Source organism: Dasypus novemcinctus, chromosome 4 (assembly GCF_030445035.2).
Source record: "Dasypus novemcinctus isolate mDasNov1 chromosome 4, mDasNov1.1.hap2, whole genome shotgun sequence".
Lineage (NCBI taxonomy): Eukaryota > Metazoa > Chordata > Mammalia > Cingulata > Dasypodidae > Dasypus > Dasypus novemcinctus.
Window position 1 is genome coordinate 74,734,605 of NC_080676.1, and position 26,705 is coordinate 74,761,309.

General features: G+C 33.7%; 1 protein-coding gene across 7 annotated transcripts in view; it reads left to right on the forward strand.

Annotated features, from left to right (window-relative positions):
• The window catches only part of ZNF148 (zinc finger protein 148), a 148,750-nt gene that overhangs the window by 58,233 nt on the left and 63,812 nt on the right, over window positions 1–26,705 (forward strand). For 3 of the 7 annotated variants that reach the window (XM_058295666.1, XM_058295667.1, XM_071214738.1), the window contains 2 exons: window positions 571–706; window positions 9,959–10,307. The exons of 1 other annotated variant lie outside the window; for it this stretch is intronic. In XM_058295666.1, coding sequence (XP_058151649.1) covers window positions 9,975–10,307 — 333 coding nt within the window. In that variant the 5' untranslated portion in view covers window positions 571–706; window positions 9,959–9,974. The remainder of the gene's footprint in view (window positions 1–570; window positions 707–9,958; window positions 10,308–26,705) is intronic. 3 more of the 7 variants (XM_058295669.1, XM_058295665.2, XM_058295668.1) reach the window with 2 other exon arrangements.

Below are 26,705 nucleotides of genomic sequence, written 5' to 3' on the forward strand. Positions count from 1 at the left end.
TCTATGTGGACATTGGATTGGTTGTGTCCATTGAACCTCTATGTCAAGAGGAGGCTCAGATTCCACATGGATGCTGGATGCAATCTTCCCATTTTCAGTTGTAATCACTCTAGGCTCCATGGTGTGGTGGTTGTCCTTCTTCAACTCGTATTGTGTTATTTATAAGGCCCATCGTTATGTTTTCTCTTTTTACTTCATAGACTTTACAAAACAGATAGGAAGAATATTTTTAGTATTTCTTAATTTTTGCTTTCTCTTTTCTAATCATTTTTAAAGAGGACTTTAAACCTCAGAATTTCCTTTAGTGTCTCATATCTCTGAAGTATGCTCTAGATCTAAGAAAATTATTTTTATAAGCCTAGGATTATTTCACAGTAATTACTTTAACATGTTTGTATTTTCCCTCTTTCAGAATTTAAAACAAGTCAGTGCATTGGTTCGTCATGTATAACTTAATGTTTACCAAGAGTGACCATTTCAGTATTGTACCAGTTTCTTTTATGTTGTGTTACATATATTTTTTTCCTCTATAAGTAATGTTTTTTATTTGTTTTTTGTTTTCCTCTTCAGGAATTGGAATGCATAAGTGATTAAGTTGATATTGTGGGGTTTTGAAGCCTATGAAAGGTGGCAACTCAACCATGATTTCTTTTTCAATTCTACAGCATTTCCTTTCTTGAAGTCTTCATTTTAATCCTAGTCTCAGGTAATTTCAGTTCTTGTTTTTCATAAACACAAATGAGTAAATTTTTTAACTATGAAAGCATATTTTTTGGCTGGTAGAACTTCATATTGAATTTTGCTGTTTTGGATTTATGCCTGAAACTTGGGATTTAATTTTTTCTTGAAAACAATTTTAAGGGAAAATTGAATAATAATATAGTTTTAGAAATTAAGTTTTATTTAATACAGAAAAATGTGTAGATTATCATGTAATCTTATGTGAAATTTAAGTGAGGAAGTTGTTTCTTGTTGAACCCTTTTACCTCAGCAGGATGTTGCATTTTTTTCACCCCCTCTTCCCAACACATATATACATAGGCATATTAAAATTTCCAGCAGATTCAGATATTAGACTGATTATGTAATTTTAATGGTGTTTGTCATATAATTTTTAAAATATGAAGAAACATCAGTTGTACTATTATACGAGTACATTTGCCGAAACTATTTTAAGAAAGTAGTCTTGTAGATATTTCAGTAATCATTTTATATTAGATGTAGTAGCTAGAATATATTTTTGATTGCTGTGACAGAGGCTTAAAAAGATAGATATACATTTATGTTTACTTGAAAAGTCCATGTAAACAATGTTGACATTGTATGGAGACTCCAAAAGCATTCTGATCCAGGTTGCTTTTTCTTGCTCTGTCATTCTTAATATGTGGCTTCTATCTTTTGGTCTAAGATGATTATCATCATGGATGATTCTAGCCAATAGGAGGAACAAGTTGGGGTGCACATTCTCCTTGCTTTTAAGGGAAGTTGTATGTATCACTCATGTGATATGATTAGACCCCTCATATCCCAATGACTTTAACTTAGCCATTGGACACAAGCAGTTTCAAGGGAGGATGGGAAATGAGTCTTACTTAGATAACTTTGTCTCACTTAAAATTATATTATTGGGTAAGAAGGTAAGAAAACATTCTGGAAAGAATGTTGTCATGTCATGCTTACTATCAGACTTGTTTTCATTTATCTAGTTCAGACTAACATTAAAATAAGATTTTTATTGCTCAAGACATATTAACTCTTGGCCTGGGACAATAGTTTGGAAGTTGTGCTTATTCGAGTTTTGAGATAAATGAAGTTTTTCATTTAGTCATCATGGTTTTCTGACTACTGCTTGTGGTAAGGTGTTAAAAGTTAAAATTGATTGAGACAACTCATTTTGTTTGAGTTGAATTGCCTAAAATTTGAGACTCAAAAGCAATGGTAGAGCCATGGGTAGGAGAATCTTCTTAGCCACACAAAAAGCTAATCTATAAAGTTTCCTTCTAATCCTAAAAAGTGTTATTCTAAATGTTTATGTTTGATCAGAACAACTTACTCCCAAAGACATTATGTACTTAAATAGCTCTTTTTAGACAAAGGGTAATTCATTGTACATTACATTTTATTGGTACTTGATCTAAAGTGAATGCAGTTTTGAAACAATTATCAATTATTATATATTTCTGTTATATTTTATTAAAGGTTTGGAAACTGGTTGTTGTCAAGTTTTCCTCCTTATTTTATGTCAACTTATGTTAAACTTCATAACTTTTTTAAAGAGTTCAGATAACAGTCTTGATAAATCTGTTGCGCACTTGTATACAGTTTTTATAGTAGGCCAGTTTATTTAAGTTTATTACTAAATTATGAAACAGCATAGATTTTTTGGATATTGAAGATAATAAAGGCATCTTTAGTTCCATTGTACTGTACGAATAGGGTTATATTATTTAAGTGAGATAATATCTGTTTTGTTAGAAAAATAAGACCTCGTTGATATAAATAATCCATGCTTCTGTTCTGGATGAGTCCTGGTTACTATAGAGTACATATTACAACTAACAACTAGGTATTTAATGTTTATTCATATTGTACAGTTTAGTTTTAAGTACTTTTAAGAATACTAAAATTAAAATATCTTTTATTCTGCAAGACTTTAGAAAATTCATAATTTATTAGAATTAGTATTTATGAATATTAATGTTTGAATTATTGATATTGGCATAGCATGAAGGGTGTAACAGCTAGATCATCAGCATGTTAGGATTCTGTTGTGCTTGGATTTTTTTCCTTTTCCCCTCCCTTTAAAGATATATATGACAGCTGGTTTTTAAACAGTTTGAATTGCTGTAAATTTGATATATTAATATTTCTAAATGCCGCTATTTTCTTGCTGTGACACTGTTTTAGAATACACTGGTGATGATTATTTGGACTGCAGAATATACATAGATTCTGCTTTATTTGCAGTTGTCATGTGGATACAGATATACTCCTGTTATCTTTGCCTTGAGTATTATTTTTCTGTGGTTAAAAATGGTCATCACTTTTTTCTTTTAAAGATTATTTTTTTATTTTATTTCTCTCCCCTTTCCCCCTCAAACCCCTCCCCCCTCCCGTTGTCTGCTCTCTCTGTCCATTTGCTGTATGTTCTTCTGTGTCCACTTGTATTCTTGTCAGCGGCACCAGGAATCTGTCTCTTTTTTGTTGCGTCATCTTGCTGTGTCAACTCTCAGTGTGTTCGGCAGCGCTCCTGAGCAGGCTGCAGTTTTTTCACATGGGGTGACTCTCCTTGCAGGGCACACTCCGTGTATGGGGGGCACCCCTGCGTGGCATGGCACTTCTTGCGTGCATCAGCACTGTGCATGGGCCAGTTCACCACACGGGTCAGGAGGCCCTGGGTTTGAACCCTGGACCTCCCATTGGTAGGTGGATGTTCTATCAGTTGAGCCACATCCGCTTCCCATCACTTCATTTTTAATTATTAAATTATATACAGTGATCTTAGCTTGTAAATTCTCTAATAATTATGTTTCCAGCTATTCATACTACATAATCTGCTTATTATTTGAATATTTTATTGTTGCTACTAGCATTTATCAGAAGGGCCATTTTCTGTAATTGGCTTTATTATATATGATGCTCCTATTAGGATGTTTTGAAATAGTACTTGAAAGATCAGCAAGTGTCATGGTTTATAAGGTATACTTTTATGGACACAAAATGGTAGTTACACAAAGGTATACTTGAAGTGGTCTCCAAATTTGGAAATGCTAAAAGGAGAAATAGATTTTGTTTTAAAATTAGATATGAAACAGACTTTTGCTCTGATCAAAACCATGCTTTTTGAAGAATGAAAGAATACAAAACAGTATTAACTTAGAAATTAGAAATGGCAAATTTGTTAGTTTTTAATACTAATAATAGGTTTCTTCATTGGTTTGTTTTGTCTAACCAAATGATTCTGAGCCGATTGATATTTTTATTTCTAATGGTGATATTTTTTAAGATGTAATTTCTCATGGACTCATACATAGGTTTAGAATCTTAATGTTCACCTTACTAAACAAGGAGTTTACTAAATAGGTTTTTGATCAAAAGTAATTGTGAAATCTAGGTTTTGCAACTGTTTTCTGAATATGTTCCTTGGATTACTGCTCTTCTGCCTAAAACTGAAGCTTCTGTTTAGGTCAAATGGGTTTTGGTACAGGGACTATTGTTTGACTAATGAAATTGAAATTTCACGTTACTGACTAAAAACTGAGGGAAAATAGTATTACTGCCAAACTCAGTATATTGATAATAATAAAACAGAAAAGCAGTATCTTTAAATGAGAAATATTTAATTTTTTGAATGCTTGAGTACAGGTTTAATTTAAGATGAGAAAGCGGCAGATGGATATTTGTGTATATTCTGAAGGGGAACTAGGTGCCTTCAAGGGTTTTTAGAGGATTGTGGCAAAAGTCTTCAAATTTCTTTTTTTCTTTAAAATGTATGGCCTTGTTTTCTTTGATTCAGATGTATCTTTAACATTTCTCTTGCATTTATCAGCTGTGTATTTTTTTTTTCCAAGTGGGTAAAGGAAAGAGGAAGAGAGAGAGTTTACTGAATTAATTTGGTAAGGGGTTGAGGCAAGAATGGAGGTAGTTTTTAAGAGGGTGTTATGTGAACCTTTGATAAAAAAGAATGGCTAAGGAGACATTCACTGAGCCATCATTAATAGGTGGAAGTGGGAAAATAGGAACGTAGGAAACATGTTCAGTTCTCCCAAAGGAGATAAAAAGGGATTCTGAGTCAAAGTTCTCCTGTGGTAGCCAAGAGATAGTGAACTAATGAGAATTTGATTGCTTTACCAAGCCAAGCAATGGTGATAGGGTAACGATGGTGATGAAAAGAAGGGAATGTGTACAATGAATTCTTAACGTATCCAGGGCCTTTTCAGATCATAAAGTGGCATCCTCTGGCAAAAAGTGCATTGAGCCAGGTTAGACTAGGTTGAAATCACAGTTTACTTCTTAGCTCTGTGAACTTAGGAGACCCTCATTTCTTCATCTGTTAAGTGTGATACTGTTACAGCCTTGAAGGATTATTGTAAATATTAAGTGAGGTAAAATATATAAAGGTCCAGCACAGTTTACATTTATCTAGTTAAATCATCAACACAAGTTAATCTTTCCTCTCCACGTTTTCATAACCTCTGAACTTTATAAGATAGACATAAATCTATAATAAAATTTGGAAAGATATTTTCCTCATTAGTTGCATAGAACTTCCATTAAAAAACTCAGTAAGCATTTAGGTACCTTGTATAGTTGATTAACAATGAGTAGTAAAACCTAACTTGCCCATATGTTATGTATGCTTCTTATAACTTTGTTCTCTGCAAACAAACCTAACCAGTTCCCTGAGCTTAGGAAGTAATTGTTGCAAATGCTTGTATTAAAAGCCCACGTGTTTAATTCATTATTAAAAGCCCTTGACTCAAAGCTTATTTCAATTTATAAATCTATAAAGTTTAGTTTCCAGTTGCTTGCAAACAGTGTATTAGAATCTTTACATTAGAAGGTGACAGCCAGAAGAGTAAGGTGTCTTTCTGGAAGGCAGGAGAAAGTGATGACTGATAATTAATGCTTCTCTTTAAGTACAGTACTGCTGTTAGGCTTAAATGGCTAGGAATTGTCTAAGCAACTATAATTAGAATTACTTTACATAGGTGAATCAAACATTTGCCAATAAGAAAGAAAGATAGGGGTGTGAGGGAGGGAAGGGTAATTGGCTGGAGCAAGAAGCTGTGGTGTGGCCCCTAAATACCCTTGTTGCAGTATCTTCCAGCTTATTTTACAGAGGGATGGAGATAAGGGAAGGATAGATCTTGGAAGGGGGGAAAAGAATGCAGCTTGAAGTCATCTGCTAAGGGAGGATTTAGAAAAAATTGGCTTGAGCTGGGCCCCTTCCTTTATCCTGCTCTGTTTTAATTTTCAGCATTCTTTGCTTTGGGTAACTGGAACTTCAGAGGAAGGCGTGCCATCCTATTTTCAGCTGAATTAGCTCTTAGGACTATTTCATTGTCCATTCTGTCTTGGCTCCAAACAGCTCTGCTGTTTTGTACCCTTAGGTGTCAGTAACTCAAAGTCCCTTCACTTGCAAAATAAATGGTCTTCACAGGATCTTAGAGAGGTTTATTACTCCACCTATTCCTTCTTTTCCACGATTTGGACAGAGGCTTCTGGGAACTCAGATTAATTATTTACTTCTTTTTTTTCCTTCCAGAGCTAGTCTGTTATGTAAATGACATGATTAAAAGCAAGTGTTACTTCTTTCTTCCTCTCTTCTGTAATATCCCTCATTTCTGAATTTCCACTAATTGTGTACACATTTGGGTTAAAACACACAACACACACCCACCAGATTTTGGAAGGTTCACTAGCAAGAGGCATTTAATTATTCACATCTCAGTGTGGATTGATTCCATCAGTTTCTTTTTTACACTTGGTTGATCATCCCTGGAATATTGAAATAGAAAAAGGAAATTGCATGAATTAGCTTTTGAACATGGGACCTTTTGTTGTATTTGGGTTTTTGAACCTTCAGTGAAGCACATGAGAGCTTTAACTGAAACTATATAGACACCACACCATAAAGGGGAAAAACTGAAGACGAGAAAGACATTGAGATGGTGCAAGAATGAGAAAAAATCTTTTCCCTATACTTTTATTTTTCTTAGCGTATGTATCCTTGTCCACTTGTCTTTTGCCATAGATCTGGTGAAATTACTTTTTTTGTTTGGAGACCTTGTTTCATTTCCTATCCACCTTACTCTGTCATGAGAATAGTTAAGGAAGTGTGTGGTAGAGTGTGACTTATTTTGTCTTAAAACACATTTTAAAATAACAGAGAAGTCTTTGTTTAAAATAAAGAAGAAAAGCAAAATCTAGTGTTAGTCCTACTATCCATACAACCTTCTATTGTAGCATAAACATTATGATACTAGTATGTGGTTAGAAAAAGTTATAAAAGAAAAAATGAAAGTAGCTCCTTCCTTATTGCACTTCTCAAAGGCCACTTTGTGGAAAAAATACCTATATAGAATAACTGTTGCTTCAGTTATTCTTCTCAAAAATTATGTGAGAAAAAAAAAAAGAATAAAAATAAATATGAAAAAGTTATGTGGAAAGACGCTTTTAGCCAGCACAAAGAGATCTACCGCATTCCTTTTAATGGTACATACATTCCATTGTATGTTTGAATTATAACTAACTTAACCAGGACCTGTCAGTGGACACTTGGGTTGTTTCCAGTCTTTTCTTTAAAGTGTTGCACCAAACATCCTTCTATGCATATCTTTGGTGAACTTTTATGAATAAACCTATAAGGTTGTGTATATAGCAGTAAGTGAATGGATTGATGGATGCATGCAGTTTTCATTTTGATAGATATTTTCAAGGCTCACTTTAAAACCTGGTCTGAGCAGTGTAAATTGATAATCTAGAACCTATATTGATATCTTAGTGTTTTCTGGTATTCCAGGGGAATTATCTAAAACCTCTCACAGTTTCCACACTAGCCAATTTAACCCAAAATGTATGGCTTAATTTTGGGGTCATCAGAATAACGGTCCACCTGGAAAAAAGGAAAAGAGATTCCTTTTTTGTGCATTATAGCCTGTTCTCAGGAAACTTTTCAAGTTTGTCTTCCACTTACTGTATTTCCACTTCCCTTTGCATTTACTACCTCTGTATTGAGGTCTGTGTTATCTTCCTTCCCCAAGTCCTTTATTCTTACTCTATCCAAGCCTACCTCTTTTTCCAAATATTCTCTGTCCTCAGAAGTACTGAATCCAAACTTCTACTCCCTCAATACTTATCTTTTCAGCTAATATTAGAGATAAGGGTTGTAAAAAATTATATTTTTATGTCTGTTTTAATATGTACATAACATATGGCTACAATGCAGAAATATAATTTTTAATAGTATGCACATATTAAAGTATGGGAAAAATTTTAAATTGATGAGGTGCATGATCAAAAACCTTCTTGGAAATCTGCTTTAGGGATACAACTCGGGTTGGGTGAAGTCAGCTTTTCCTTTGGCGCCTTTTTTTTTTTTAAAACACCTGAGAATCTGTCCTGGGTCACCTTCTTTAGGTTAGTCTTTATTTAGTATTGTATGTGGCAATGGCAATTGCAGCAGCAATGAAAAATTTTAGCAGGGGTGGCTGTGTGTATTTATAAGTTCACACTCTTTAAGAAAACAAAATATTTTAATAAAGAGTTCCAGAGAAATTCTCAGAATAAACAAATTTTAGGATTAAAAGTCTTAAGTTTCACTTAACTATAGGATAATTCCTTTTCTAAGAAATGGATAAATGAGATTTTTGAAGAGAATAGTTATTTGGTGATATATTTAAAATTTTTGTTGTTTAGATTCAAGTTTGCTACTTAAAAATTTTGACAAGTAAACTCAGATTCTAGGTCCTTTGTCCCGTATGTTTTGTAGACTGATACTTTATGGTCCAGGGAGGACAAGATTAGCAAATATGAATTATATTTTTGTTTAGGTAGCTGTTTGGTTTTTGAACTGTTAGTTTAAGTAAATATGTCTTCCTTTATTATAGCTTCAGTAAATGAAAGTGTATTTAGATTTTAGTAGTGTATTTGAATTTAACCGATAATGTATTTTCCCTAAGGCAGTAAGTGATTAATTTGGGAAGGAAGTAACCAAACAGAAACATAGTCCATGCATTTATTAATTGTGATTCCTTCTCATTAGGGAGTATATGTCGGTTTATTTCATGCAGTCTAACAATAGAAGTAGGTTTTAAAACAAATTTTATAACAATACCTTATTAACCCTCTTGGAGATGAAATTTCTTTGGATTTCAAGATTATTATATTAGTTGGTAATAATAACCCAATAGAGAATCATATTTATGAATTTATAGCAACCGAAGTCGGAAGGATGGATTTAAAATACTAATATTTAATAGATGATATATTTCTGTAGTAATGGACAATAAGGTAGCTACTTATTTAATAGTGTTTAATTCCTAATTTCTTATGAGCTCTGACATTAATCATGATTGACTAAGACTATATTAGTAATATGTTAATTTTGTTACATTTTAACAGATTTTAAAACATGAGAATTAAAATTTAATTTAAAATTTGAAAATAGAGACAAATTATATAAATAAGAAAATTTAAAAACTGGTAGTTTTACCATACTTTAGTAATATTAATGCTGTTAACATTTATATATACCTCTTACACTCACACACATGTACATATGCACACAGTATTTCTCTTATTGGGTATATTTTCCCACATTTTCAAATTTTTTTCAAGATTATTTTTAATAATTATATGGACAGTTTTTGTTTCTACAGATTTTAACTTTTTATTGAAGTATAATAACTGACAGAAAAGTACACATCACAGGTATATATTTTGAATTTTCACAAAATGAGCACCCCTGTGCAACCAGAACTCAGATCAAAAAAGAACATTACCTACTCTTCACAAGACCCCTTTCCTTCCTCCTATCAGGAGTCTTCCCTCTAAGTTCTAAGTTTTCTTGAATGATTTGCCATATGGTATCCTTTGTCTATTTCTTATTGAATTTATCTTTTTAGCTTTTATTTTTTTATTCTTAAGACAGTTTAATGAATTAAAGTATGCAGACCCTTTGGTTCCTGTTGCAGATACTTTGGGTCAAGGTCATTTTTCAAAAATGAAATATATTAGAATTTATGCCTTAATGTAAAAAATGAAAATTTGTATTTTATTATTCTAGTAAAACTTACCTTGATAATTTTGAAATTGGAGGAAACTCTGAACTGCATGAATAAAACTTTTCAGTTTAAATATGTACCTTTCATTTCATTAGTTTGAAATTAAAATATATCAAATAGACTTAGGAAACTAATTTATTATGCTTTGTTGCCAAACTTGGTCTTTCTAGGCAGTTATACTTAAGCATGAACATTGACGACAAACTGGAAGGATTGTTTCTTAAATGTGGCGGCATAGACGAAATGCAGTCTTCCAGGGCAATGGTTGTAATGGGTGGAGTGTCTGGCCAGTCTGCCGTGTCTGGGGAACTGCAGGAATCAGTGCTTCAAGATCGGAGTATGCCTCATCAAGAGATCCTTGCTGCAGATGAAGTGTTACAAGAAAGTGAAATGAGACAGCAAGACATGATATCACATGACGAACTCATGGTCCATGAGGAGACAGTGAAAAACGATGAAGAGCAGATGGAAACACATGAAAGACTTCCTCAAGGACTACAGTATGCACTTAATGTCCCTGTAAGTAAGTCTTTTATAAGATAATTAAACTTATAGATGGAAACATAATTTTGTATTAAGTAATACTGCATATCATTGAAGAAATTTCAGAAAATATTTAAGGATATATAGTTCAAATGAGGTTTTTGAATAGATATTCTGAAGTGTTGACAGAAATCACATTTGAAAAGACAAAATTAAGTGAAGTTTTTGTATTACATATATTTTTAAAAGTTACCTTTTCCAAGATAATGTTTATTTCTCTATTAGGATTATTTGCATATTGAATTATAAGCACTTAATTTTTAAGATATTCTGATATTTAACTCCGGGTTTCCCCTTTACAGAGTTGAAAGTTTGACTCTTGAACATAACTAAAAAAAAAACCCACTCAAGGGTGTTCCTCCTGGCAATTCTTGCCTTTTTTATTTTCCCTCTCGTATGCTTCTACTCAGAATACTCTTTGTATTCTCCTTTCCAAAAAGTGCTGGGTCAGGCATTTATTCTTTTCCTGTCTACCCTAGACATCATAGTTCATCACCTCAGCTATAGTTTTTTTTGTTTTGTTTTGTTTTTTTAAGGAGGTACTGAGGAGTGAACCCAGGACCTTGTACTTGGGAAGCAGGCGCTCAATCACTGAGCCATATCTGCTTCCCTCAACTATAGTTTTGCACTCATATCTTTCTTGCTGTCTTGTACCTTTATTGAGGACCAGCAAGAGCACAATTGTAATGTAATTCTCATTTCTGCCTTCTGTGGTATTAAATCTTGGTTCCTTTCATCTAATATTTTATACTTTTACTTCAGGGCCTTCATATAGTCTGCTTGGAATACATCCATTAGCATACCTCCTCCTCATTTTTTTAACCTAGGTAGTGCTTCATGCTCCTCCTGTCAAGTCTAGGTTGTATCCCTGTGAAGTAGACTTGTTATTACTTACTCAACATCTGCTTCTCTGCTAGATTGTAGGCTCTGTGAGAGCAGGAATTTTATTTTATTTTCCACTGTGTCCCAGGTGTTGGCACATGGTATGAATGAATGAATAACTACTTAAACTTCTGTTTTACAATAGGCTATCACCAGCTTTTACCAGAAAGGCTCATTGCAGTAGCCTTTTTATTGGTGTGACTAGATCCTCATCCTTTTCCAGTCTATCTTTCAGATATAGTTTCTCTGATGATCTTTCCAAATAAGGTTTATACATTCCACTCAGCTACTAAACCTTCTTCAATGAGTTTCTCATTGCCAGCCAGCTAAAATGTACTCTTGCATGGCCTAAAATAGACTTCATAATCAAATCCCTTCTTACCCATCCTCTTTTCCAGTAGTCCCCTCCATTCTCTCTTCTGACCCCATCCTCCTTCATACTCTAAGCATGCCAAATTAGTCACCCAGATATGCACCATGATTTTTCCTATAATATTCTTTCTCTGGCAGTGTGCTATTCTTAACATATTTTCCATTTCTTTATTTATACTTTTGTCTTGTCATTACACTGTAAGGTCTCTTTTCTTAAGCCTGCCTTTTAACTTTGTGTCCTTAATACTTGGGCTGTGGTAGGCAATCAAATATGGATGAGTAAAAGACTGCTTTGACAAAAATACAAATTTTTTTTAATTGAAGAAGAATTTAAAGTGAAATGCACAAATCAGTTTTGACCATTGCATAAACTTGTGTAACCCACATTCCATGAAGGTATAGAATATTTCCATTACCTCAGAAATTTTCATGTTTCTTCTCAGTTATCCTCTGTACAGCCGTTTTTCTAATTTTATTTTTCATTGAAGATTAGCGTTATTCCTTGCAAACTTCATGTAAATGGAATCTTTCAGTATGTAATTCTTTTGTGCCTGGCTTCTTTTACTCAGCATAATGTTTTTGTGGTTCATCCTATGTTGAGTGTGGAGTATATCAGTGGTTCATTTCTTTTCATTGTTGATTAATGTTCTGTTGTTTTAATACAAATAAATTTTGTTTGTCCATTTTCCTTTTTATTGCCATTTGTGTTGTCCCTGTTTTTTTACCATTATGAATAAAGCTGTTATGAACATTCTTACGTAAATCTTTTTTTATTATGTTTCTCTTTGATATATACCTAGATATGGGAATTTCTGTATTAAGCTAAAAATAAACCACTAGATTGATTACCAAAGTGGCTATGCCATTTTATACTTCTGCTAGCAATATGTGAATGTTTTAGTTGTTCTCTCTACCTTTTTTTTTTTAAAGGAGGTACCAGGAATTGAACCCATGACCTCACATATGGGAAGCAGGCACTCAACCACTGAGCCACATCTGCTCCCCAGTGAGAGCTGGCTTTTTTGTTTGTTTGTTTTTAAGAGGTACTGGGAATTGAACCTGGAACCTCGTACATGGGAAGCAGACACTCAACCACTTAAGCTATATCTGCTCCCCATTCTGCCTTTTTAATTTTAGTCATTTTCTTGAGTGTGTAGTGTAATTTCATTGTGGTTTAATCTGTATGTTCTTGAAGTCTAGAGATATTGAATACTTTTTCATGTACTTATTGACCATTTATCTTTCTTTATTACCTTTGCCCATTAAAACATTTTAAAAAGTTATTAATTTGAAGGAATTCTTTATAAATTCTGGATACAAATCCTTTGTCTTTTGATGAACAGAAGATTTTAATTTTGGTATAATTTATCATTTGTTTTCAATATTTATTGCTTTCTGGATCCTGTCAGAAATCTTTGACTACTCTAATGTTAAGATATCTCCAGCTTTTTCTCTGAAATACTTTATAGTTTTAGTTCTTAGGTTTATAATGGTTTATAGTTTCATATTTTTATAGTTTTAGTATTATGGTTAATATTTTTGTTTTTGGTTTTTTTTTAGATACATAAATGATACATAAAAATGTAGAGGATTCCCTATGCCTCACTCCCTTCCCCTTCCATACTTTCCTACATTAACAACATCCTTCATTAGTGTGGTACATTTGTTACAATTGATGAACATGTATTGGAGCATTGCCACTAAATGTGAATTATAGTTTACATTATAGTTTAAACTCTCTCCTGCACAATTTTGCAAGTTGTGAAAAGATATATAATGGCCTGTATCTGTCATTGCAATGCCATTCAGGACAATTCCATGTTCTGAAAAATGCCCCCCACATTGCACCTATTTTTCCCCTTTCCCTCCCCTCAGAACCTCTGTTATATGGTTAGGTTTCATTTTTAATGTATGGTTTGGATTGCATTTAATCTATATATTGATTTGATGAAAATTATCATCTGAACCCTAGAATTGTAGTGTCCAATACATGAACATGATAAATCTCTAAGTTTATTTAGGTCTTTAATTCTCAGCAGTGTTCTATAGTTATCAGTGTAGAATTATTTGTCATTTTTAGTTATATTTATCCCTAGGTATTTCATGTTTTTGTCCTATTATAAATGGTAATTTTTAAATTGCAGGGATTTTTTAAGTGAATTAGTTTGCAACTTCCTCCCTCCCTCCCTCTCTCCCTTCCTCCCTTCCACATTTTCATTATTCCAATAATAATAATGATAAAAAACAAACAAAAAATTATCACCTTTCAATATCTCTATGCTTCCCCTGCCATACATAGCTGCTATTGTTTCCATCTAAGTTTATTTGTGTTTATATTTTGTAAAAAGTTTTGTATATGCAATATTAACCATATTTGTATTTCATATGAGGTTTCACTGTGTCATACTATTCTATGTTACATTTTTTAGCTTTCCTTCTAGTAATATACATGACCTTAGACTTTCCCTTTCGGTCACTGTCATATAGTAGCTCTGCTATTTACAAACACTATGACATGCTTTCACCTAATTGTTTGTCACTAGTATGTAGAAACAGTTTCTTATTGACCTTGTATCCTGTGACCTTGCTAAATTTACTTATTAGTTCTATCAGTTATTTTTTAGAGTCCTTCAAGTTTCTTCATTATTATATTGTTTGCTAGCAAAGACCATTTTACTTCCTTTCCAATCTGTCTTTTCAAAGTAAAACTTTATTGAAGTGTATCATTCATACATGAACATACATAAATAGTAAATGTATAGTAGAATTTGTGAATTTTTAAAACAGCATGCATATCATCATACAAGGCTCCCATACATCTCCCCATCAACACTTTGCGTTGTTGTGAAACATTTGTTATAAACTATGTAAGTGCATCATCAAGATAGTACTACTAACCACTGCCATATCTTATATTTGATGTACTTTTCCCCTGACCCATCCAATTATTAAATCCTATATTAGTATTATATATTTGTTACCATTCAGGAGGAAACGTTCTCACATTTGTCCTGTTAATCACAGTCCATCATCCACCACTGGATTCCGGTGTTATACAGTCTCATGTTTTGTACAATTCTTCAAATTGTACACTTAGTGATTCTGTTTATCACAGAGTTGTGTTATCACCTCAGTCAATTTTAGAGTGCTTTCATTATGCCAAATATATCTTTTATTTATTTCTTGCCCTGTTGTAGTGACTAGGACCTCTGGTACAGGGTTGGATAGAAGTGAGAAGAGTGGTATTTTTACCTTATTCTCGATCTTGTGTTGAAACCTAAATGAATTTTGTTGTTGCCAGAGAAGGTATTTTATATGCTTTTAGTCCTTTTAGGGTATTGAGACTTGTTTTATTGTACAGCATATGATCTATTTGGTGAATGTTTCGTGTTCACCGAATTCACAGAGAAGAATGTGTATTGGCTATTGTTCAATGGGTTGTTATATATAAAAATTAGTTAGGTCAGGTTGGCTGGTTTTGGTCAACCCTTTGTATATCCTTACTCCTTTCCTACCTACTTCTTTTGTCAGTTATTGAGAGAGGACTGATGGAATCTCCAACTTTAATTGTGGGCTTCTTGGTCTTACTTTGGTTTGGTTAGTTTTTTCCAAGTAAGGTTTGTTCAGGTCTAATTTACGTAAAAGAAACTCCATCTGTTTTAAGGTGTAAATTTTGATGAATTTTGGCAAATGGATATACCCATGATACTTACCAGTCCTGCAGAACAATTCTATCATCCCCAAAAGTGTGCTTTTCTTTCTCATTGCTCTTGATGCTAGGCAATCACTAATCCCAAGCTTTGATACATCATGCTGGTCTTCACCCCGTTTTGTTTTGTTTTCATCTTATTATCATAGGGTTTTATTTTTGTGAAATAAACTTCACCCACTCTTGCATGTCCTCCTCACCCTGCCTGTAAAGGGCAGGTCACAGGATCATCACATTGTTTTTTTCTTCTGAGGTATTGGGGCCACGGATTAAACCCTGGACCTCTTATGTGGGGAGCTGCCACTCAATGACTGAGCCACATTGGCTCCCCTGAGTTGGCGCTTTTGTTTGTTTGCTTGTCTTTTGTTTTTCTGTTTTTTTTGGAGGCTCCTCCGGGGACCGAACCTGGGACCTCTCAATTGGTAAGCAGGTGTGCAACTGCCTGAGCCACTTCCACTCCCTGGATCATCACAGTTTTTGAATTGAACAAAAGGATATTTGATCCAGGTCCCTAAAAGCACGAAAACTTAAGCTACCAGGTCTTTATTTAAATACTTTACAGATTGTGTTAAAATAATTTTAAAAACTGACATTGTACATGTTAATGTTTTCATCTTTCATTTACTTACTTGGAAGTCACAAATAATTTTAATTCATTTCATCAATTTTTTTTTGTTTAAAACAAATAAGTTGAGTTTTGAGTGTTCTAAAATTAATAACAATTTTACTTTTTCCCTAAAATTTGGTGACTGATGAAGTAAAAGTTCTTCATTTGTGGTAACTTAATTTTCTGGACCTACTTTGATTCTTCTACTCAAATCCATCTCAGTGGCTTCACATTTTCAACAGGAAAATACAGGCAATTTTGGAATGTCTATGTTAATTATTTAAATTAAAATAAAATTAATAATTCAGTTCTTGAGTCTCACTAGCCACATTCCATGTGCTTGGTAGCCACATGTTGCTAGTAGCTTCTGAATTGGACAAACCAAATTTTTTGGTAAAATATTTCAGGTATTCATTATTTCTGAAAAAATGTACTTCATTTGTATAGCATTTATGTCATGAATTTCTCCTGTAAGCAGTGTATATAAAGTTGCAGGCATACCTTTTTGCATTTTGTATTTATGCTTACTTTTATTTAAAGGCCTAGGAAACAGAAAATGTTTTGGCCATTGGTATAAGACCCTTGTTTTGTTTTTTAGTTTTTAAATGTCAGTGTTACTAGCCTTTCCTTAAATCCTGCCACTGGTTAGAGGAGAATAGTATAGATAATTCTCCCAAGTATCTCAACACTCCAGTAAATAAAAACTAATATGTGGCTCTTTGGGATTTAGGTATATGCCTTTTAGTGGATGAGGTTTTTTTTTTTTTTTTTTAAAGATTTATTTTTTAAATTTATTTCTCTCCCCTTCCCCCCTCCCACCCCAGTTGTCTGTTCTCTGTGTCTATTTGCTGCTTGTTCTTCTTTGTCCGCTTCTGTTGTTGTCAGCGGCACAGAATTCTGTGTCTCTCTTTGTTGGGTCATCTTGTTGTGTCAGCTCTCCGTCTGTGTGGCACCATTCCTGGGCAGGCTGCACTTTCTTTTGCCCTGGGCGGTTCTCCTTACGGGGCACACTCCTTGAGCGTGGGGCTCCCCTATGCTGGGACACCCCTGCGTGGCACGGCACTCCTTGTGCGTATCAGCACTGCACATGGGCCAGCTCCACATGGATCAAGGAGGCCCAGGGTTTGAACCGCGGACCTCCCATGTGGTAGACGGATGCCCTAACCACTGGGCCAAATCCGCTTCCCTGGATGACTTTTTTTTATCCTAGTTAAGAAAAAAACAAAAAGGAACAATTTTACCCCTGCAAATGATTTTAAGGTATTATATTGCCATTTTGTACTCTGGTTTAACTGCAGAATTGGATTGCATTTATTGGTGAGAAATGATCTTTCAGAATCATTGTGGAAGGTAACAAATCTCTTTGCCTTTGTATATCTTTTTTTTTAACATGATAAATTTTTAAAAAAGATTTATTGATTGATTCATTCATTTTTATTTATTTCTCTTCCCTTTCCCCCATTGTCTGCTCTGTGCGTCCATTTGCTGTGTGTTCTTCTGTGTCCGCTTGCATTGTCAGGCGGCATCGGGAAACTGCATCCTTTTTTTGTTGCGTCATCTTGCGTCAGCTCTCCATTTGTCAGCTCTCCATTTGTGTGGCGCCACTCCTGGGCAGGCTGTGCTTCTTTCACATGGGGCAGCTCTCCTTGCGGGGTGCACTCCTTGGGTGTGGGGCACCCTTCTGTCGGGGCGCCCCTGTGTGGCACAGCACTCCTTGCACACGGCAGCACTGCACGTGGGCCAGCTTACCATATGGGTCAGGAGGCATTGGGTATCAAACCCTGGACCCTCCATATGGTAGGCAGATGCTCTATCAGTTGAGCCACATCTGCTTCCCATATCTCTTTCTTTAAATGCCCATTGATACGTTATGTTTCTTCTTCCCTCTTTGGCTCATTCCCTGCTTGTCATCCACTACGTGATTTACTTCAAAAACGTCATTTGTAAATTCTAACTACTACTTATTACCATTGCTTATAAAGTTTAGTTTAAGAATTCAGAAGTGATTTTGTGATGTTTCTTGGTTTTTGGGCCTGTGGTTTTTTTAGGTGATTGCATAGGTATTGAGGTTATTTAATTCAAGAGGTACTTTTTTGTTTCTTCACATTATCTTTATACTTCAGCATACTCTTTGGATGTCACTTTCAGAAATAGATACAGTAAGTGAGTTCAGTTTAATATCAACTCCAGTTTTTTTCACAAAACTTTGCTCAGTGCTGCATTGCTCTTAGGTGTTCTATCTGATAGGCATCAGTATTTCAAGTAGAAAGCATAGAGTGAATATTCTTTGTAGTTTTTCCCCCTGTGACGTTCATATTATTACTTATTGCGATTGATTTTAACCTACTGGTAAGTAGATAAATCAAGGTATCTCCAAGTAGGATGTTTCAGAGAGCCATCCCAGCATGGTCTGTTCTCTATACCATCTCATGCTCTTTTTTTTTTTTTTTTTTAAAGATTTATTTTATTTATTTATTCCACCCCCACATCTCTTTTTCCACTTGCTGTCTGCTCTCTTTGTCTGTTTTTTGTGTGCTCATCATCTTTTCAGGAGGCAGTGGGACTTCCCCTGTGGGAGGGAGGTGCCCAGTGGCTTGAGCCAGCTCTGCTCCAGCTATTGTATCTCTCATTGTGTTTCCTCGTTGTATCTCTTCATTGCGTCATCTCATTGTGTCAGTTCACCTCACCAGCCTATCGTGTCAGCTCATTGTCTTGCTCATCTTCTTTAGGAGGCACTGGGAACTGAACCCAAACCGCCTCCCCCTGCCCAATGTGGTAGGCGGACACCCAGCTGTTTGAGTCACATCCGTTTCCCCATCCCATGCTCTTAAAGTTCTTTGACCTAATTTATTTTATTTTATTTCCCTTAGGTGGACATCAGTTGTTAATGAAAGCTTTCTAGATGACTTTAAAAACGTAGTCTTCTTAACACACTCAGTATAGTTCTATCTGATCTTTGGAGGAATTGAGAGGTAGCAGAACTGAATAAGAGTTATGTTCTCTTAGGTCACTAATCCATGAAATAGAAATCATTGTAGATAGGGCTGTGGTAGAGTCAGCTCAGCAACATCATTCTGAGTGATACTTTGTTTTTTTATAATTGTATGATCTAGGTTATGAAAAAGGAACTACATAGTCATTGTAAAAATTAAAGTAATGTAGAGGGGAATAAAATAAAAAGTTCTCTATTTTCAACCTTTGCCTACTCTCATTCAGAGGAGATAACTACTTACATTGATACCTTTCTGGACAATTTTAATTTATAAAGAAATGTAGTGTGTTTTAATGTCTATATAAATTTTGTATATAGAATATATACATAACATATATACATGTATGTTTTGTATAAATTAGATAGTGCTATTTATATGCTTTTGAAATTTGAATTCATTTAATGACATATCTTCGGAGAGATTTCCATAGTACTGCATATAAATCTGCCTAATTTATTTTAATCCCTGGTTAAATGTTTTACCATAATTTATTTAATCATCCCTGTATTGGTGGGCATTTACGTTATTTCCAGGTTTATTTTAATGAAATATTAGTGAAAGAAACATGTTTGTGTGTGTATATACATCTGCATGTTTGTAGTATTCTTTCTACATGTGTGCCTTTTAAAAAATTTATTGAAATATATCCTTGTACAGAAAAGTATGCAGATTATATACTTTTAACTCAACATTGTGATGAATTGTCTCAAAAGCAAAAATACCTATATAACTATCCCCTAGATCAAGACAGAGAGCATTACTAGCATCCCAGAATCACTTTTCTATCCCTATTAGTCATAACACTCCTCTACTTCCTTAAAGATAACCACTACCCTAACATTTTTACTACTATTAGTTTCACCTGATTTTTCATATATTATGTTCTTCACTGTCTAGTCCCTCCCATTCTCTCTCCCTCCCTCTCTCCCTTCTCTTTCTTCCTTTTTTTCCTGTTCTTCTCTTTCTTCCTCTCTTTTCCATTATTTAAATCAATGCTATTGCATGTAGATTATTTCTCATTTTTTTGGAATTGTCAGTTTTGTGAATAAACCAAAATTTACTCATTCTGGTATAATAGACATTTAGATAGTTTCTAGATGTTAGCTATTTTGAAAAGTGCTGCTGTCAATATTCTCATGTGTCTTTTGATGCATATTAATATGTACTTTTATCTGTTGGTTATATACTTAGGACTGGATTTGCATATGCCCTACTTTAAAAGATGCTGATAAGTTTTTCTAAGTGGTTTAGTCAAGTTTTACTAATTGCTCCATGTCCTTTTAATTTTAGCTATTATGGTGGTTGTATAGTGGTAGTGCAATTTGATTTTAGCTTGCATTTCACAGATAGCTAATGAAATTGAGCACCTTTTTCATGTTTACTGGCAGTTTGGATATATTTTTTGTAAGGCATATGTTTCTCTTTTGCCCAGTGTTCTATTAGGATGTTTCTTTCTCTTCCAGATTTATAACTTATATATAGAGAGAGATTTATGTTTTGAATATATGCATTTCAATTACCTTTTCCCACTCTGGCTTGCCTTTTTATTCTTTTACTAAGCAGAAGTTAATTTTCATAAAGTTCGTTTATAAGCTTTCCTTTTGGCTAGTGATTTATATGTTCTGTTTTAGAAGTCTTTGCCTACTCTAAGGAAATGAAGATATTTCCTTCAAGAAGCTTTATAGTTTTTCTTTCATATTTAGATTGATATGTTATGTGGAGTTGATTTTTGTTGCTGGTGTGAAGTGTTGGACTCAAGAGTTATTTGATGGCTTTTTTTTTTTAAATTGTCTTTAGAGATTTTCTTTCAGTTTGACTTTCCTGGCTTAATATTTTACTTTTGGAATAATTTAGTGTATTAAGATAGACATAAATGGGTTTATTTAGTTAATATTATGTATTTGTACTAAGACCAAACTAAGTATCTTTGAAGGATAATAACTAATAGATACCTGTTGAGAAAATGTTAAATTTTTTGAACTATAAAGAAGACAATAAAATTACTTTAATCTTACGCCACTCTAGGATAGCCACTACTAACAATTCGTTGTTAGCATTTTAATGTTTCCTCAGTTTTTTGTTTTTTCTGTGTATGTATTTGTGTGTTTGTATAAAATTTGCTGCATATGTATTTGTGTGTTTGTGTGAAACTGTAACAATATATTTACATATTTATCATTTAATCTTAAATCATGAGCATATTTCCCTATTTCATTAGTGGTATTCAAAAGTTAGATTTCTAATTTTGTGTAATGTCATATATTGTAACTTATCTTTATTATTGAATATTAGACTTTTGTACTTTTTTTACTATCATAAACATATATTATTGTCATGTTAGATTATTTCTTCAGTATAAATTTCTTAAGGCTGTTCATAAATATTTGCCAAGTTGTATTTTATAAAAGTTGGCTGACTTAGTCTTCCCTCTAGTATTGTATGAGAATTCTAACTTAATATTTTTATAAATGATCTAGAATAGGAAATGTGAGTTATGATTTCTTGATTCATATATGATACTGAAGAAAATCAACTGGACTTGGTTTTGGGAGGGGTTGGAGAAAAACATTTAAAATGTCTTAAGATTTCATAATTGGAAGAATGAGATAATATGACATACTGAAAGGCATGTGAAAGGAAAGATTAATCTATTTTTCGGTATATTGAGTTTTAGATATCCAGATGGCTAAGTGGTGATCTTCTTTAGAAATTGATAACACTTTATGTATCCAAGCAATTGCATATTGGCAACTGTATTATAAATTAATAACCATGTATTTTTGTTTAACATGTTCAGGTTTTTAGTGTGCTCTTTATGTAATCTCATTTTTCTGATAATGTATAAGATGGATATTATCACTACCAACTGTTAGATGAGGAAATAATTCTGATGAGTATCATTAAAAATCTGTTTATTACTTTGTACTTTGATGCTTTACATGTGTAATCTCATTTAACTTCAAAAATCCCATGAGGATTATTATTACCATTTTATAGGGGAATGAAGTTCCAAATAAAATTTTTTGTTGTTCAACATCACACTGCTAGTATTACTATTTAGATGTAGAATTGTTTTTCTTTAACTTCCAGCCTATACTTTTCTTATTTTCTCATGTTCATATTCATGGGGGGAAAAAATCAGCAAAAGAGCATTTTTAATATATAAGTTTAAACAATTAAGATTTATTAAGGAGCATTTATGGTGTGGAAATAGCGCTGGACTGAAAGACCAAAGATCAGGGTTTAAGTCCGAGTTTTAAAATTATATCCCACTTGCTGGAGTTGGAAGACTTTGGTTTTAATTGTGCTTTCTTTCCTAACTAATGAGATTTTAGGCAGCTAAACCTTTCTGGGCCTTTGTTTTCTAATTTTTAAAATGACATGAAAATATAGGATAGAGTCCACAGTCTCTTCCCTCCTGCAACCATTGTATCTTTAGCATCTAGGTCAGTGCCTAGTACTTAGTGAAAGGTTAGATAAATCTTAGTTTACTATGAGGAGTAGGATCATAAACTTGTAAAATACCATGTAATTGCGAAGTATTATTGTAGTTAGAAAAATCAGAGTCTAGAACAGTTTTTAAAATTTTTTATTTTGAAACAATTTTAGATTTACAAAAAAGTTGCAAAAATAGTACAGAGTTCATATAAGCCTCTCACTCAGCTTCCCCTGATAATAAAACCTACACAACCACAGTACAAGTATCAAGACCAGGAACTTAAACGTTGTTAAAATACTATTAATTGAAACTAAAGACCTTATTTGAATTTCACCTCTTTTCCCCCTAATGTCCTTTTTCTGTTCTAGGATTCACTTCAGGATCTTATTTTGCATTTAGTTGTTTTGTTTCCTTAATCCCTTCTAGTCCTTGATAATTGCTTAGTCTTGTCCTTTATAACCTTGACACTTTTGATGAGTACGGGTCAGTTAGTTTGTAGAATCTCTCTTCATTTGGGTCTTTCTAATGTTCTCTCATGATTACATTGAAGTTACACCTTTTTGACAAGAATTCCACAGAAGTATACTGTCCTTTCCAGTTCATCATATCAGTGGATACATTATGGGGTTATGTCTGTTACTGGTGATTGTAACCCAGATCTTTTGGTTTATGTGTTGTCAGATTTCTCTATGATAAACTTCTTTCCTTTTTGTAATTGATGAATATCTTGAGGGAGATACTTTGGAACTGTTTAAATATTCTATTTCTCCTCAAATTTTTGCCTACTGATTTTAGCATCAGTAGGTGGACCTTGTCTGCAGAAGTTGTTACTGTGATGTTTGCTTAATGGTGATTTTTTATTTTCCTATATTCTTTCTGTATTTATTAATTGTAATTTTCCCATAAGAAGGAGCTGTCCCTTCTTCCTCATTTGTTTGTTTTTCAGTTGTTTATGTCAGTTTGGACTCAATGGATATTCATTTTATTTATGGGTTATAATCCAATACTGTCTTTTCTGTTTCATCTCTGCCCCACTCCCCCCACCCCCCCTAAAAAAAAAAAAAAGAATTCCAGTTTGACCATTAGGAACTCCTTCAGATTGACTCTGTGTTGTCTGGACATATTTTCTTGTCCGTTTTAGGGAACTTTTTAGCTCTTGGTACCAGGAAATGTATTTTCCCTGCCCCAGTTCTGGATATGGTGTCCTGGTTCCTTTTATTTGGATAATGGTAATGGTATTTAGGAACCAAGTACTGAGTGTTGGGTGTCATTGCTCCTTGGTGATCTCAGCAGAGCTAGGAAATACGTGTTTGTCTGTTGACCCTCACATGCATGCACATCCACATTTATTCCTTTCTGTTGGTAAGTCCCAAACATCTGTACTAAAAGACATCAAAGGGTAGAAGAAGAGAGAGGGAATGGAAACACTGGATAAGATGTATCTAGATTAGGAGTTCTCACACTTCTTTGTCTTGAGACTTCGTTATATTCTTGAAAAATATTGAGTACTCCTAAGAGCTATTGTTTATATTGGCTATATCAATATTTACTCTATTAGAAATAAAAATTGAGAAATATAACATTTTATTTATTAATTTTAAATTAACAATAAAGCCATTATATATTAACATATAACATTTCTAATGAAAAATAACCCTATTTTCTAAAACGAGCCATTTAGTGGGGAAGGGGCATTATTTTACATTTTTGCAAGTTTCTTCATTGTTTGACAATATAAGAGATCTGGATTCTCATATCTGCCTATGCATATGGTAGGTAGTGGCCACACATGTTAAGTAGCCTCTGGAAAATGCCACTATACACTTGTGAGAGAAGACTGTAAAAAGCAGATATTATTTTGAAAACAGTTTTTATTTCATAGACCAGAATCTGAAAGGGTCTCAGGTACCTTTAGGAGTCCCCAGGCCATACTTTGAGGACCACTGATAGAGATTTACTGAAACTCTTGCAAAATAAAGACTCTAAAATCCTGGTAAGATGGATTCAGAACACTTGCCATAAGTAATAGGAGAGAACTTAAATTATGTGATATTATGGAAGCTGGAAAAATGGAATTCCCAAAGTGGGAAGGGGGTGGTAAGATAACTTGATTTGATAACTTCATCTTCTTTAGGTAACTAAACAATAAGGTGCTGATACAGCAACCAAAATCTAAATTTATAGTGAGAAATATAAAAGGGAAATAGACTAGAATGTTTGTTGTGGCCTCTGAATCCCTGAAGCTTTTCAGAATCAAAGGACAACTATGGACTCCCCTGAAACATGTAGCTCCTTTCAAAAATTTGCATGCAGTTATGGGGTGGGCAGAGAGAGGGTTCTGGTTCATGATTTACAAAGGCCTATCTATTCATCAGTACACTGTTTCCTCTCCCTCCTCTATCTTGGGGCTTAGTGAGCTTGGAATTAGAAATCTTCCTTAACACTTTTTGCCTAAACCAAGCTGGAGATATGCAAATACACTTTTGGTCTTAAATTTCGCTTCTGAATTCCATGAATAGCCCCAGATAGTGCTGACATTCTTTAAACAGTATGTTTATAGTAAATCAAGTGTGTTGTATCTTTTTAAATTATTATTACATTTTAATACTTATTATGCATGTCTGGTTACCTTGAGTCAACTTGGGTGTTTCCCATGCAACATTTTGGGACTATTCCTTCAGGAGTAGTTAACTGCATCTTTTTTTACATGGCTACATACTACTTTTACTCTCAGAATAACCTTTCTCTAAATTTGGGTGTAGCTTAGTTTGTCTCTATATGCTGATTACAGATTATTGTTTCAAAAAGTTGGGACTTAAAAAAGATGGATAGTAGTTGGAAAAAATTGGTTCCAGGAGAATTTATTTTATAGAAGAAATTCAGATGTGCTTTTAAGCAGAGAAAGAGAAGCTGATAGAGTTGGGGAGAATGACTATTATTTTAGAGAGGCAGTAAAGCTGCAAAGCTTTGGAGAATGATGGGAATGGAATCAGAAGCATAGTTACAGAGTGAAGTAGAAAGAAATCTTCCTTTTACTCAAAGAGATGTGTGGATAATGGAGGGGTGAGAGAATGAGTGAGAATACCAGAAATTAAAAATGAAAATTGAAACCAAGGTATGGGTCCAGAAAAGTTTGAATTGTAGAGACGAAAGAGTAAGGGTGGATACTTCTCTTTGGTGATTTAGGGCTTTCCTGTAAAGTAGATCATACATAATCTCGAATGCCGAGCTGGGAAGCATACCATTGGCAACAAGGAACTGTTGCACATTCCAGACTGGGAAAATGACATGAAAACAGAGTTTTATATTAATTTTTGTGTGGAAGAATATATTGGAAAATGAATAATATTCTGAGGCAGCAAAGTTGACAAGGTTAATTGAAGCAAAATGGATGTTGTTGTATATAGCTGTAGAATATTGGGAATGAAGAGAAGAAAGAATCTAAAATGATTCTAAGGAGCCACCTTCTAGTTTAGAAGTAGGGGATGGGGATTGACCAAAATTTGCAAACCCAATGAAATATTTATTCATCAGATGTTATATCTACCCACATTATTTTAGATCCTTTCACGTTTGTATTTCACTTATTAAACATTATTGAGTCTGAAAGAAAGAAGGTGGGAAGAATAGCAGGTTTGGAAGAAAAAAATACAAGGGGAATATATGATAAACTTGCAGCTCTGGTTAAGTTTCTTTTTTTATCCATGAAGTCTTTTGCAGTTATTTCAGCTCTCATTAATTTTTCCCGTTGAATTCCTGTCTGATTGCCTTCTACCATTCATATAGTCAGAACTTGTCATGTCCTCTCTTGCATTAATTAGTTTATTTTTTGGTAATGCATCAAAACTCCCCATCTAAATATTAAGTCCATTGTAAAGGATACCTCAATATTTAGACTGTGTCATCATTTTCTAAAATGGTGCTCTGCACATGCTAGGATCTCAGTAAATGTTTTTGTTGTATTCTTTACACTTGATCTTAGCCAAAAGACCGAGAAGTAATGTTAGGTTATTTTAGACTGAGGTTAGGATATAACTGTCACTTAACTAACTGTTGAATGATTAAATGGGTGTGAGCTATTATGGGAAATACCAAAGAAGAATATCTAGTTCAAAATATGGTAGGATTCAAGTCCATGAAATTATTAAATATAAAAGTAAGTCAGTTTATTTCATATTGGGCCAGAATGGAAATAAATCTTGCCAAAAGAAAGGATCTTTCTGGATTCTGGACTTGAGTTCTTAGTAGTTAGAATCAAAGGAAGGTTTTGGTTTTTTTTCCCTTTTTCAATCTAGAGAGGCCTGTTTATGTTTAAGGTCAGAAAATAAAGAGGGAGAGATTGAAAATAAGAAAAAGGATAATTAATAGATAT